General features: G+C 53.2%; 3 protein-coding genes across 3 annotated transcripts; 2 read left to right on the top strand and 1 right to left on the bottom strand.

Moving 5' to 3' along the window:
• Window positions 1-1270: 1270 nt before the first annotated feature.
• On the top strand, window positions 1271-2584 carry Eid2 (EP300 interacting inhibitor of differentiation 2). The gene has a single exon (XM_048329669.1). It carries the CDS (start codon window positions 1431-1433, stop codon window positions 2184-2186), a length of 756 nt encoding a protein of 251 aa, XP_048185626.1. The 5' UTR covers window positions 1271-1430; the 3' UTR covers window positions 2187-2584.
• Window positions 2585-5134: 2550 nt separating this feature from the next.
• Eid2b (EP300 interacting inhibitor of differentiation 2B) lies at window positions 5135-5601 on the top strand. The gene has a single exon (XM_048329670.1). The coding sequence runs from the start codon at window positions 5158-5160 to the stop codon at window positions 5575-5577; it is 420 nt and encodes a 139-aa protein (XP_048185627.1). The 5' UTR covers window positions 5135-5157; the 3' UTR covers window positions 5578-5601.
• A 3543-nt stretch (window positions 5602-9144) lies between these two features.
• Window positions 9145-14532, bottom strand: Selenov (selenoprotein V). The gene is made up of 7 exons (XM_048329974.1): window positions 13903-14532; window positions 13445-13722; window positions 11454-11478; window positions 11268-11321; window positions 11083-11157; window positions 10874-10972; window positions 9145-9182 (listed from the first exon to the last, which is right to left on the bottom strand). The coding sequence occupies exons 1-6, from the start codon at window positions 14530-14532 to the stop codon at window positions 10895-10897; spliced, it is 1140 nt and encodes a 379-aa protein (XP_048185931.1). The 3' UTR covers window positions 9145-9182; window positions 10874-10894.
• Between the last annotated feature and the right edge of the window lie 124 nt (window positions 14533-14656).

Genomic DNA, 14656 nt, shown 5'->3' with positions numbered 1-14656 from the left:
TTGGACAATGATGGGTGGACAGTGGGTTAGTCTCTGCCCAATCCCCAGGAACCTTGTTTTGGAAGTGAGTTAATCAGGGTGTCCAGGATTTCCAAAAAAACAACTCATTGGACCCTGCGTGCTGTGGGGAGATATAAAGTTCCTTTAGATGGTCATCCAACATCAAAAGAAGGCCACTCTAACTCACAGGGAGTCCTGAGATGGTGAGGATTATAGGAAGAAAACCAGTCATACATTCCAGGGGCAAACACACAGAGGCTCCTTGTCCTGTCCCAGAAGAAAAGAAAAATAAAGAAGTCTGGAAGTGGAGCTGTGGCTCCAGGAGTAGAGCACTAGCCTTGAGCAAGAAAGGGAGAGCTCCCAGCTCTGAGTACAAACCCCAGTAGTGACAAGCAAAAATAAAGCACACACCACCAATTCCTTGATGAATGTTCCCAACATTTCTTAAATCAGTGCTCTGAAGTTGAGTCCAGCATATTAGCTGTTGATTTTATGCCAGGAATGCAAGGAAGATTACTCAGAAACCAATTCACACTGTCCTGGGCCTGGCTGGTCACCCTCTGGCCCTCTCCCTATTCCCATACCCACTCCACCCTCCCGCACAGCTGTTTGTCTTGACAACTTTGACTCCTCAGCCCCTATTTATGCATCCATTCTTTTGTTCCTGGAGAAATGAGAGGGGTGTGTGTGTGTGTGTGTGTGTGTGTGTGTGTGTGTGTGTGTGTGCTATTTTTTCCTGGATGGTCCTCAGCTTGAACTCAGGGCCTAGCACTGTCCCTGAGCTTAGTGCTCTATCACTTGGTCTACAGCTCCATTTCTAGCTTTTTGCTGCTTAAGTGGCGTTAAGAGTCTCAGAGATGTCCCTGCCTGGGCTGACTTTGAACCGGGATCCGAAGAACTCAGCGTCCTGAGTAGCTGGGATTTTACAGGTATGAACCACCTAGTGCCTGGTTTATAATGGATGTAGCATTATAATTGCTGGGAAGAGAAAACAGCCCTAGCTTTGAACCCTGGGAATGTCTATAGGGAAAAAAAATGCGCTAGGATTTCACTAATAAACCTTGAAGTAGCAGAAATGTAAAATAAGCCTCACCGGCCCCTCCCCCCCCCCCCCCCCCCGCCCGTCCACGTCCAGCTGTTTCAGATTCACGACCGATCTCGGCCGCTAGGCGGCCTCCATAGCGACCGCAGGCAGCGTCCCTAGCTACCGCGCGTGCGCAGTACCCTTCGGCTCGGCCGCCTGCTCTGCGCGTGCGCTGGCGGCGTCCTCCCCGGTGCGCATTGCGCTCGTGTTCGCGCTCCTGCGTGGACGCACGGCGTCGCCGCCGGTCCACGTTATCCCACCTTATCTATACACGTATACATTAAAAAACAAACCCACAGATTTCAGTTCTGGGAGCCCGGTCATTGACGCTCGGCGTCCTCCTGAGATGTCCCAGCTGCCGGCCGACAGCAGCCGCAGTGACCCCCCGACGGGCGCGGCGAGCAGGGACGGCGACGCCCCGCCAGCCGAGGTAGGCGGCGGGAGGCGGGCGCCGGCCGCGGCGCTGCGCGAGGAGAGCCGGGGAGGCCCGATGGCGGAGGCCCAGGGAGGCCCGGCGGCGGAGGTGTGGGACGAGCCGGTGGCGGCGGCCAGGGACGGAGCGGTGGTCGCAGTGGCGGCGGCGGCCGGGGACGGCCGGATGGCGGAGACTAGGGGAGGAGGCCCGGCGGCGGCGGCGGCGGCGGCGGCCAGGGGCGGCCCGATGGCGGCGGCGGCGGCGGCGGCGGCCCGGGACGCCCGTATGGCCGAGGTAGCTCGACTTTTGGGGGAGCCGCTGGAAGAAGAGGCTCCCGAGAGCCGACCCCGGTCTCGGTCAGGCCATGCCGGGGCGCTGGCCGCGCTGCCCTACCTCCGCCTGCGGCACCCCCTGAGCGTGCTGGGCATCAACTACCAGCAGTTCCTCCGCCACTACCTGGAGAACTACCCGATCGCTCCCGGCAGGATCCAGGAGCTGGAGGAGCGCCGGCGCAGGTTCGTGGAAGCGTGCCGGGCCCGGGAGGCCGCCTTCGACGCCGAGTACCACCGCAACCCCCAGCGGGTGGACTTCGACATCCTCACCTTTACCATAGCCCTGACCGCCTCCGAGGTGATCAACCCCCTCATCGAAGAACTCGGGTGCGATAAGTTCATCAATAGGGAGTAGCTCCCGGCGGCGTTCAAGCCAAATCCATCCAGCAACTTTTTTTTTTTTTTTTAAAAGTCTAGAGTGAGTTTGCCTCAGTCTGAGAAAAATAACATCCGAAAAGAAATCGAGGGGCCAGGGCGAGAGGGACGGAGCCAAGTGGTGGAACAAGTTACCTAGTATGCCTTAGGGCCACCCCCGCTTCCATTCCCAGCCCTGCAAAATGAGTAATCATCCTAATAAATTTGAAAAGTAGAAAAGAATAATGTTGAAAGCATTGGAAGACTCCTGTATGACTTTTGAGTTTGTGATTGATCTAGGAGTTTGTGATTGCTCTAGATCCCCCCCCCCTTCCCCTGGCATTATAAAAATGGTCTCCTTACCAAACGTGACTTCATGAAAAATAATAATAATAAAGGTTTTGGTCCCTCAGTGTGACTTCATGAAAAAAAATAAATTTTTTTTATTGAAACTTGGATGAAGAAAAACTGCCAATAGAGTCCATGTGGAAGAAAGAAATAAGCAGATAGTGATGATAAAGAATTACAACTAGTCAGGTGCAGGTGGCTCACATCTGTAATCCTAGCTGCTCAGGAGGCTGAGATCTGGTGATCTCAGTTCCCAGGCAACCCAAGCAGGAAAGTCCATTAGACTCTTATCTCCCATAAACTACTCAGAAAAGGCTGGAAGTGGTGCTATGGCTCAAGTGGTAGAATGCTAGCCTGAAGCAAAAGGTCAGGGACAGCACCAATGCCCTGAGGTCAAGCCCCAGGATCTGCCAAAAAAAGAAAAATTACAACTAGTGAGGTACTGGTGGCTCACACCTGTAATACTAGCTACTCAGGAGGCTGAGATCTGAGGATCATGGTTTGAAGCCAGCCTGGGCAAGAAAGTCGACAAGACTAACCTCCAATTAATCACAGAAAAAGCTAGGAGTGGTGCTGTAGTTCAAGTGGTAGAGTGCTAGCCTTGAGCAAAAGTAGCTTAGGGACAGCGTTCAGGCCCACAGTTCAAGGCCCAGGATCAGAAAAAAAAAATTACAACTGCATTTTTAGGACTGCAAAGCAATGGAAAGAATTTAACCATGTCCAAGTTTCTGTTCTCTTGTGTCACATCAAGTTTGCCCTGTAGGACAGATTTTGTGCTCCCTGAGGCATTTGGAGTGACAAAGTAAACATTGTACATGTTACATGATAAATTGTGTTTTCAAAATGACACAGCTGGGGCTGGGAATGTGGCTTAGTGGTAGAGTGCTTGCCTACCATGTATGAAACCCTGGATTCAATTCCTCAGTACCACATAAACAGAAAATGCTGGAAGTGGTGCTGTGGCTCAAGTGGCAGAGTGCTAGCCTTGAGCAAAAGCAGCTCAGGGACTGTGCCAAGGCCCCAAGTTCAAGCCCCAGGACTGGCAAAGCAAAACAAAAACAACCCACAGCTACTTTTTTCTGTTATGTTTTCATTTTGTGCTGGTACTGGGGCTTGAATTCAGGCCTGTCCTTTAGCTTTTTTGCTCAATGCTTTAGTTTTCCTAAAGCCACAATTCCATTTCTAGCTTTTTGGTGGTAAATTGGAGGTAAGAATCTCATGGACTTTCCTGCACAGGCTGGCTTGGAACTGTTATCCTCAGATCTCCACCTCCTGAGTTGCCAGGATTACAAGTGTGCGTGCTCAGCACCCCCATTTAAAAATACAGAATTTTTAGATTATTCATTTCTTTCACTCAGTTTGTAATCTTTGTAATTTTGATTCAAAGACAGCTTGGGTAGAAAAATCGTGAAAGGGGCTGGGAATATGGCCTAGTGGTAGAGTGCTTGCCTTGCATACACGAAGCCCTGGGTTCAATTCCCAAGCACCACATATATAGAAAACAGCCAGAAGTGGCGCTGTGGCTCAAATGGTAGACTGCTAGCCTAGAACAAAAAGAAGCCAGGGACAGTGCTCAGACCCTGAGTTCAAGCCCCAAGACTGACAAAAAGCAAAACAAAAGTCTTTTTTTTTTTTTTTTTTGGCCAGTCCTAGAGCTTGGGACTCAGGTCCTGGACCCACAGTCCCTGGCTTCTTTTTGCTCAAGGCTAGCACTCTACCACTTGAGCCACAGCGCCACTTCTGGCCATTTTTTATACATGTGGTGGTGGGGAATCGAACCAAGGGCTTCATGTATACGAGGCAAACACTCTTGCCACTAGGGCATATTCTCAGCCCAAAAGTCTGACTCTTATCTCCACTAAGTTACCAAAAAAAAAAAAAAAAAAAAAGCCGCAGGTGGTGCCCAGCTCAGTCAATCTATTCACAAGTCCTGTTCCCTGGACCCTGCACTTGACAAGAACGTGTCAGCCATAGCTCCTATCTCGCTATGCATATACAAACAACTCCAAATTTCTTTTTCATTCACAAAAGTTGACAAATTATATTCACTGTGCTATATTTATATGTGCTGCTTTTTCATTAAGAAATCTTCTGGAGTTAAGCTCACGCCTGTCATCCTAACTACTCAGGAGGCTGAGATCTGAAAATTGCGGTTCAAGGCCAGATAGGGGAAGAACATGAAAATTCTCCCCAGTGAGCCACCAAAAAGCGGGAAGCGGCGCTGTGGCTCAAGGGGTGGAGCGCCAGCCTCGAGCGCGAGCAGCTCAGGACAGCGCCCAGGCGCCGAGTTCAAGCCCTTAGGACGGCACACACACAGGAAGAAAAAGGAAGGGACTTGGGAAATCATCTTTCTGGGCGCTCCGTCGGAGTACTGAGTCCAGGTCTGTAACTTGGAACGTGTCGGGGTCCTCGGGCTGCAGACCTAAGGGCGCTGGGAAACGCTCCGGGATCGCACAGGCCGCCCCCGCGTCTCACGCATGCGCACTGGCTTCCCGGCGAAGCTCCACGCATGCGCACCGCGTCCCAGCGGGCGCCGAGCCTCCACGCATGCGCTTAGCCGAGGCCGGCCAGTCAGCGTGCGCTGCCAAAGGCCACCGAGTGGTGCCGGGCGTCGCGGGACGACCATGTCCGAGCTGCGGGGACGGCGCGGCGTCCCGGCGGTGAGCAGCGCGGACGATGACATCCGCGAGGTGATGGATGCGGGAGCGAGCGGCCGGTTCCTGGCTCGGGAGATGCAGGCGATCCTGTTGGCCGAAGCGGCCCGATCCCGGCGCGTCCCGGGCCTGGCGTCGGCGCCGCCGCTGCACGACCCGCCGGGGCTGCTGGCCATCCGCGAGCGCATGTTCCACCACTACCTCACCCACTCGCCCAGGATCCCCGTCCGCATCATGCGAGACATCGAGGAGCGCCGACGGCTGTTCGTGGAAGGCTGCCGGGCCCGGGAGGCGGCCTTCGACGCCGACCCCCCGGAGCTGCGCCCCGACGCGCTGGCCTTTGCCCTGGCGCTGGCGGCCCAGGACGTCCGCGGCCCCCCGGGGGACTGAGCGCCCGCGACGCGGGGCGTGGCCGCCGGGAGTCGGGGCGGCGTTGGGGGCGTGGCTATGTGGGGCGTGGTTAGAGGCCACGACCCAGGTTGGAGGCGTGGCCTCCCGGGCGGGGCGGGGTGGGGGGGGTCAGAGGCCACCAGGGAGATGGGGTTGTGACCGCTGGGAACAGGGCCGGGGTGGAGTGGGGGAGGTCGAGGCTGGGGGGGTCGAAGCCGCGGGGAACGGGGTGGGGGAGAGGTGAGGGAATCGAACTTGTGGGGGGGGGGGTGAGCAAAAGCACCGGGGAAAGACCCAGCGCCGAATCGGAAGACACCTGGGCCTGGTGAAGCTGGCGGAGCGAGGGGCTGGGGGGTGTGAGGGGGTGGGAAGATGTCCCCCCCCCACCCGGACCACCCACCCCCTCCCTGCCCCTCCCTCCTCTCGGAACCTCCTGCCATCCCACCTTCTGCGACCTCTACAAACTTGTCCAGCACCGTTTCACCAAGAAAGCATGGTTTGCCCAAACCAATTGCCAATGATGGGATCGGTAGAAATGAACCAAGGGAAATAAGAAGAAATGATGGAGACAACCCAGGAATCTAGTGGAGATTGGAGAACTGTGGAGAAAACCTGGAATTGTACACTGTGGGGACGCTGTGGGTGGGTCAGCTGCTGGATCTCGGTGTCAGATTCTTCTGTGTGTGCGTATTTGTTGAAGTGCTTTAGTAACTTTATTCAGATAGAGAACATTGCATTTCAGTCTATTTTCCAGGCCCTGTGGACTGTGTGGCTGAGGGAAGACTGTCGATGTAGAAGCTTTTTTAGGGTATACATCCATTCCCCAGACTCAGAAAACATAGTAGCTAAAGATATGCGGAAAGAAATCATTAAGCAGTATTCCTACTATTTTGTTTGCCTGGTTGGAAAATGGTTCCCAAAGGTGGTCATTGTTAACAGTTTGGGTTTTTGTTTAAGCTTGGGCTTTTGTTGGTATCTGTACTGTGTGGCTTTGAACAGTTTTCTGAATGCATATGCAAATCTATATGAATCAAGGTGATCTATTCTACAGCCTCTTGGGTTGGGTTTTTCTCCCTCCCTCCCTCCTCAGACTGGACTTGTACTCCGTACCCGATGTTTTTACTCCTGGGCTGGCTCTTTACCAACTGAGCCATGCCCCCCAACCCCTGTGGTTTTCTTTAATACCTACAGTGTAAAGATATCTTACTAGAGTGGATTAGTCATCTTTTAGACGTCTCACTTGTTTTAAAAAATTTTTATACTTGCTGTGTTTTTATTTATTGTATTTAGTATTCTATTTATTTGACAATACTAGGATTTAAACTCAAGGACCTTGTGCTGGCTATGCAGGTGTCCTTCCATGTGAGCCACGCCCCTAGCCCCATGTATTAATCTGTGTGTTCATTCTCCCTGCAGTAGATTTCTATGTGGAAGCTCTTGATAAAAAGCAGGTGTATGTTTGGTATCTTAAGGAATGTTAGCAGACGACTGCCCTTGGGCTTCTCCCAGTTTGCCTTCCGTTCACCCAGTGCTAGATGTGCCTGTCTCTCCACAAACGGACCACGGACTTGGCTTTTGGGGAATGTGACTGTAAAACCACTTCCTGCAGCTGTACCCACTGCTTATTGGCTTTATGAATCTATCTGGGCACCAAAGACAGTTCCAGTCCATGGGCAGGGCCTGGGGGTGGAGGCAGGAGGGGGGCAGTCTTAGGTCCCCGCCTAGGCAAAAGCTAGAGACCCTACCTGGGGGGGGGGGGGGGAGGAAAGGGGCATGGCTCAAGCCCTAGAACATTCCAGGTCCTAAAATACTGCCAAAAGTAAAGTTAGCCTTTTGTAATTGGAGAGGAAAAAGCAGTTTCTCATATTTGACTGCCTTTCCTTACTTTCCCCTGCAAAAGTTTGAGTGTACATTTGTGTGTTTGTGTGTGCACACATGTGATGTGTCTGGTGGACTGAACCATGGTTTGAACGGTTTTGCCACTCCAGGATTTTGAATTTTGATTTTACATGTTAACATTAAAATTGTCTAAGCTTGGAGTACTGTTGAACTGGCATTGTCCTGCTTTTCTGATCGTGTGTGTGCACGCGCACGTGCCAGCACACTGGCATGCCAGTCCTGGGACTTGAACTCAAGAACGGGCGATGTCCCTGAGCTTCATTTGCTCAAGGCTAGTGTTCTACCACTTGAGCCACAGTTCTGGCTAGTTTGGCAGATAAGGGTCTCAAACTTCTGCTTGGGATGGCTTCCTACCACAGTCCTCAGATCTCAGCCTCTTGAGTAGCTAAGATTACAAATAGGAGCCACCAGTGCCCAGTTTTTCTAATGTTCAGTTTTTCTCTTGTAGAGCTTTAGGGTCAATTCAACCCGTTCCAGTTTTTACAAAAACTGATGGTATCTTTTTTCCCTCCCATTTTGGGTTCCAAAACATACTTTTGAATGGAAATTAGAATCTTGTAATATGGTAAGCCTCCAGTTCTTCATGCCCCAGATTTGTGTTAAAGTTGCCTCCAGAGAAGGCTGGTGTTATTAGTTAAGAATATTTGAAAATTTGTGGGGCTGGGAATGTGGCCTAGTGGTAAAGGGCTCACCTCATATACATGAAGCCCCTGGGTTCAATTCCTTAGTACCACATATATAGAAAAAGCCAGAAGTGGCACTGTGGCTCAAGAGGTAGAGTGCTAAGAGAAGCAAATAGAAGCCAGGAACAGTGCTCAGGCCCTGAGTTCAAGGCCCCAACACTAGTACCCAAAAAACAAAATCAAAGAATGTTTGAAAATTTGAAATATTTGTTGTGGTTATTGCATAAGAGGTTTTGTCTGTAAATTAAATGCTGTTTGTTTATATTTTGGTGCTCTATTAAACTTACTGACTTCTGTTGTTAATCTATACTTTTTCTTTGCTATGTAATACACAGAGCAATAGTTTTTTCTTATCCTAATCTTTATGACTGTGTATGTGTGTGCCAATACTAGGGCTTTAACTTAGGGCCTGGGCGCTGTCCCTTAGCTTTTTTGCTTAAGGCTAGCGCTACCACTTGAGCCACAGCTCCACTTCTGGCTTTTTGCTGGTTCTTTGGAGATAAGAGTTTCACAGACTTTCCTGCCCAGGCTGGCTTCAACCTACAATTCTTAGGTCTTATTCTCCTGAGTAGCTAGGATTGTAGGCCTGAACCACTGGTGCTCCAAGCTTGCTTGTGTGCTTTTAATCAAGTTGTTCATGAGTATACATATCTCTGGATTCCTGACTTCCGGCTCCCATCTTCATTTTCCCGGGTGCATCCTGCCTTAGTTTCCTCACACTAGTGCCAACACAGCAGCAACTGAGTCATGGGACATTTAAGTTGCTAGCCACTGGCATCCTCCCCCCTTGCTTTCCATCACCCCTCTCTGATCCATAATGAGGGTGACGTGGGGAGTACAACAGCAGGAGACTCACACAGAAGCAAGAGTGGTTAAGGCAGACAGTCAGGACCGAACACCGGGAGATGGGGAGACAGACTCTGTATTTCCCTCTTCGGCCCTCCCCACCCAACCCTGGCCCCAGCCTTCATCAGAAAAGAACCTGGCAACATTTCAGCCCTTCTCATCATCTTGCTGAGGCTCCTGAGATGGGGAAAGAAGAGATAGAAAAATTTAAAAACACACACACATATATATGTATATACACATATATATACACACAATTCTATATAAGGTACATATATGTGATTCTGTGCATTCTATAGATTACAATGCCCATTCTATTCTTCCTAGTTTTCAAAATGTTACCAAGCAAACAAAGCTCAGGAACAGTACCTAGGCCCTGAGTTGGAGCCCCAGGACCAGCACAAAAACAAACCAGAAAAATCCTTGCATCAAAGTTATATGTATGCTATGAAAACCAAAGGCTGGGAAAGCCATTGTATTTCCTACTTGAATGGGCAATTACAAAATTTCTGCAATATTTCCTTTTTTTTAGTGTGTGTGGGGGGGGAGGGTTCGGTCCTGGGGCTTACCTTGCAGCCTGGGTGCTGTCCCTGAGCTTCTTTTGCTCAAAGCTAGCACTCCCCCAGTTGAGCCACAACGCCACTTCTGGTTTTCTGGTGGTTCATTGGAGATAAGAGTCTCACCAACTTTCCTGCCCAAGCTGGCTTTGAACTGCCATCTTCAGATTTCAGCCTCCTAAGTAGCTAGGATGACAGGCATGAGCCACTGGTGCCTGGCTGATCATTCTATTTTTTTAGTTTTGTTTTGCCAGTCCTGGGGCTTGGACTCAGGGCCTGAGCACTGTCCCTGGCTTCTTTTTACTCAAGGCTAGCACTCTACCACTTGAGCCACAGCGCCACTTCTGGCTTTTTCTGTTTAAGTGATGCTGAGGAATTGAACCCAGGGCTTCATGCATGCTAGGCAAGCACTCTACCACGAAGCTACATTCCCAGCCGTTGATTATATTTTTTAATTTATCATGAACTACTCTGAACTCACGAGTTCACTTGTTCTTACTCATCCAGTGCCCCATTAAATCATGGTTCAGATGGACCAACTCCACCTTCATTTCCAAGAATGGGCATGTGGTTCAAATCTAGCCAATGAAAGTGCTAAATTCCTTTGGATACCAGTGATTGGCTGAGAGATGGCCATGTGACCCAGCTCCAACCAATGAAGGTCCTTTTCTGGATTTACTGCCTTCAAGAAAATAAACCAACCCAGGGAGAACCACCAGGCCAAAGCTAAATTGAGAGCCTGAGACCCATGGAGCCCCAGCTCCACTTCCAGCTTCTTGGTGGTTAATTGGATACGAGTCTCATGGAGTTTTCCTGCCCGGGTTGGCTTCGAACCTGGTGTCCTCAGAGCTCATCCTCCTGAGTAGCTAGGAGTACAGGTGTGAGCCATGTGCCTAACTTGTCCGTACTGTTTATTACCTGATAGTGGGCCTCTCGAGGAATCATCTCAACATTCCTATTTTGGGGGGGGGGGTTGGTTTTTTTTTTGGCCAGTCCTGGGGCTTGGACTCAGGGCCTGAGCACTGTCCCTGGCTTCTTTTTGCTCAAGGCTAGCACTCTGCCACTTGAGCCACAGCGCCACTTCTGGCCATTTTCTGTATATGTGGTGCTGGGGAACTGAACCCAGGGCCTCACATATACGAGGCAAGCACTCTTGCCACTAGGCCATATCCCCAGCCCTCAACATTCCTATTTTATAGTTGAGGAAACTGAGGCACAGGAAAGAACAGATCTCGCGGAGCCACTCACCCCCAGCCCAGCCTCTGCCCTCCTCCTGTGGGCACTGTCCACAGTCCTAGCCCTGCAACTCACCTCCAGCCCCACCATTGCCTGCTACCTTTTCTCGAGCTCTTCACTAATAACTTGTACAATTTTCTTCATCCCAGATTCGTCCACAAAGCCATCGCCTTTCTGAGCATGGAGAAGAAAGACCCCCAAATGTAATTTCCATCCCCCTCTTCCCTCAACCCTCAGGACCCCAGCCCCATTTTTCCTCCTGGTGTCCACTTGTTTAGAATCACCTTCTTGGAATGGACCAATCTTCCACCCACAAAGACTTCAAACTCCCCGGTAGCCTCTGCAGCAATTTCATCCTCCTGGGGTGGGAGGAGAAAAGCAGGGGAGTGGGGTGGAAGCCCAGCCCTGGTGGGGTGATGGGGATAGGGCCTGACCCCCCTCCACATCACAGACCAGCCAACACACTTACAAAGTCCAGAAGATTTGGGAATTGCTGCTCCAAGCTCTTTTTCAGTATAATGTACTGAGGATGGAGATGGGGGTGATAGGGTCGTTGGAGGGGGGCGGCTCATGGGGTCACAAGAGAGGAAACGGGAATTCCTCCCCATTTGTATGGCTCTTGGTGTCTCCCATAGCCAAAGTCAGAACTACTCACCCGAAGGCCATAGCTTCAGAGGCCGCTGGACGGGGCGGGGGGGGGGGGGGAGAAGAGAGGAGACCATATCAGTATCTTCCCAAGCCCACAGGGGCCCTGTGGGTACCCACAGCCATAGCACCTTCCTCCCCAGTTCAGAACCTACTGCAGTGTCATCTCACTGTAGAGAGGGGTGGACACAGTCATCCCGTTACATCTCTGCTAGCCCCCCCCCCCTTATACTGCCCTCCCTCCGTTCATTCCTCCTGCTCTGGCAACTAGCTGGCCTCCCTACAATGCTGGTGTGCCCTGCCCCAGGGCCTTTGTACTGGTCATGCTATGCAGAATGCTCCTCCCCCAGGAGGTGACTTCTGAGATCCTTTTTGACCACTAATGGCTGGCCATCTGATGATACCTGTAATCCTAGCTAATCAGGAGTCTGAGCTCTGACAATCCAGGTTCAAAACCAGCTGGGGGAGACACACGCTGGAAATTTTTTCTTTTTTTTTCTTTTTTGTGTAGTGGGGCTTGAACTTTGGGCCTGGGCACTGTCGCTTCAAGGCTACTGCTTTATCACTTGAACCACAGTGTCACTTCCAGTTTTCTGGTGGCTAATTGGAGAAAGTAGTCTCCAGGACTTTCCTGCCCCAGCTGGCTTTGAACCTCAATCCTCAGATCTCAGCCTCCTGAGTTGCTAGGATTACAGGTGTTGGCCACCAATGCCCGGCTGGAAATTCTTTTTTCCAATGAGCAAAAAGGTAGATGTGGAAGCATGGCTCAAGAGGTAGAGTGCCCCAGCCTAGCAAGGGTGAAGCCCTGTGTCCTCCCCAAAAAGAGACTCAGAGCTAAGAAATGAGAGTTGAATGAAAGTTTTTTGTTTGGTTTTGGGTTTTTTTTGGCCAGTCCTGGGGCTTGAACTCAGGGCCTGAGCACTGTCCCTTGGCTTCTTTTTGCTCAAGGCTAGCACTCTGCCACTTGAGCCACAGCGCCACTTCTGACTTTTTCTATATATGTGGTGCTGAGGAATTGAACCCAGGGCTTCATGTATACAAGACGAGCACTTTACCACTAGGCCACATTCCCAGCCCTGAATGAAAGATTTTTGTTGTTGTTGTTTTGTTTTTTTGCCAGTCCTGGGCCTTGGGCTCAGGGCTTGAGCACTGTCCCTGGCTTCTTTTTGCTCAAGGCTAGCACTCTGCCACTTGAGCCACAGCGTGCCCTTCTGGCTGTTTTCTATATATGTGGTGCTTAGGATTTGAACCTAGGGCTTCATGTATATGGCAAGCACTCTTGCCACTAGGCCATATTCCCAGCTCTGAATGAAAGTTTTTTGTTTTTTGTTTTTTGTTTTTTTTTGCCAGTCCTGGGCCTTGGACTCAGGGCCTGAGCACTGTCCCTGGCTTCCTTTTGCTCAAGGCTAGCACTCTGCCACTTGAGCCACAGCACCACTTCTGGCCGTTTTCTGTATATGTGGTGCTGGGGAATTGAACCCAGGGCCTCATGTATAGGAGGCAAGCTCTCTTGCCACTAGGCCATATCCCCAGGCCTGAATGAAAGTTTTGAAGCTACTCAGGAGGCTAAGATCTGAGGATCACAGTTCAAAGGCAGGCAGGCTGAGACTCTTCTCTCCAATTGGGGTTAGCCACTCGAAAATTAAAAGTGGCTCTGTGGCTCAAAGGGGTAGAGCGCTAGCCGTGAACAAAAGAGCTCAGGGACAGCACCCAGGCCCTGAGTTCAAGCACAGGGATGAATGAATGATCATGAATGAATCTCAGCTCCAGAAATATGAATGAATGCAAGTGAATGAATGAAAATGCACGTGAATGAAGCTCTGAGCCCCAAACTGGGATTTGGATTTGAACCCAGCTCTCTGGCCCTAAAGAGAGGGGATTGGAGGAGCTCGGTTTCCCAACTCACACTGATGTCCTACCTGCTCCCCCCCCCCCCGCCCCCCGCCGCCCAGCACAGCTTCTCTTCTCCCTCCCCAGGAAGGGATGGGAGTCGCCCCTCACCAGTAGTTCACCCGGATGGAGAGCCTCTTGTGCAGGGGTATGTTCTTGTTGGGGGAGGTGAAGGTGTTGGTGGACACAAAGGAGACCGACGGGGAGGGCGGGAAGAAGGGCCCGGGAGCGGGGGCTTCGGCCAGCGTGGTGGCCGACAGGCTGGTTTCGGAAGGGAAGCCCGCGGAGGGCTCCGGCTGCTTGGAGGCCGCGGGGAAGAGCGCAGGAAGGGGGCCCTGGTGGGACCCCGCCACCCTGATGACCGAGGACCGCACGGGCTCCAGGCTCCCCTGGGCGTCGGGATCCGGGGCCCCGAGGGGCTCCGGGGCGGATCCTGGGGGCGCACCCGACGGCCGGCCCTGGACTGGGGAGGGCTCTGCCGCCGGGGCCGGGGCCGGGGCCGGGGCCGGGACCGGAGCCGGGGCCGGGACCGGAGCCGGAGCCGCCGGAGCCGGCGCTGGCAATTGGGCCGGAGCTGGGGTCTGGGTTGGCGCTGGAGTCCGGGTGGGAGGCGCCGGGGCCGGGGGCGGAGCCGGGGCCGGGGGCGGAGGCGCGGCCGGGGGCTCCCGGGCGTCGAGCGGGGCTAGGGTCTTGGTCTGGGCGGCGGCGGCAGTCTGGACGGGAGTCGGGGTCCGGACTGGAGCCGGGGTCCGGACGGGGATCGGAGCCCGGACCGCAGCCGGGGTCCGGACTGGAGCCGGGGTCCTGACGGGGGTCGGAGCCCGGACAGGGCCCGAGGTGCGCACCGGGGCCGCGGGCCGCACCGGGGCCGGGGGCGGCGTCCAGGCGGGCGTCTCCGGAGCCCCAGTCGGGCCCGAGGTGTTGGTCTGGACCGGGGTCTGGACAGGGGCCGAAGCCTGGGCTGGAATCGGGGTCCGGACCGGGATCGGGGCCCGGACCGGAGCCGGGGCCCGGGCCGGAGCCGGGGTCCTGACCTGGATCGGAGTCCGGACTGGAGTGGAGGCCCGGACCGGGGCCGAGGTTCGGATGGGAACCGAGGCCCGGACCGGTGTGGAAGTAGGACGGACTGGCGTCGGGTTCCGGACTGGGGCCGAGGGCCTGCGTGTGGCCGGGCCTGGAGGTGGCGCCTGCTGGTTCATGGCAACCCGGGGATGGAAGTCGGGCTCCGCCCCGCTTCCTGGGGCCGGAAGAGCATCTCCTACCCCAGGGTTCTACACCGGGGCGACAACGGGGGGAACCGGGGTGGGGGGCACTGTTACACGG

This window comes from Perognathus longimembris, chromosome 20 (assembly GCF_023159225.1).
Source record: "Perognathus longimembris pacificus isolate PPM17 chromosome 20, ASM2315922v1, whole genome shotgun sequence".
NCBI lineage: Eukaryota > Metazoa > Chordata > Mammalia > Rodentia > Heteromyidae > Perognathus > Perognathus longimembris.
Note: the sequence above shows the minus strand (reverse complement) of the source record. Positions and strands in the feature narration are given on the sequence as shown.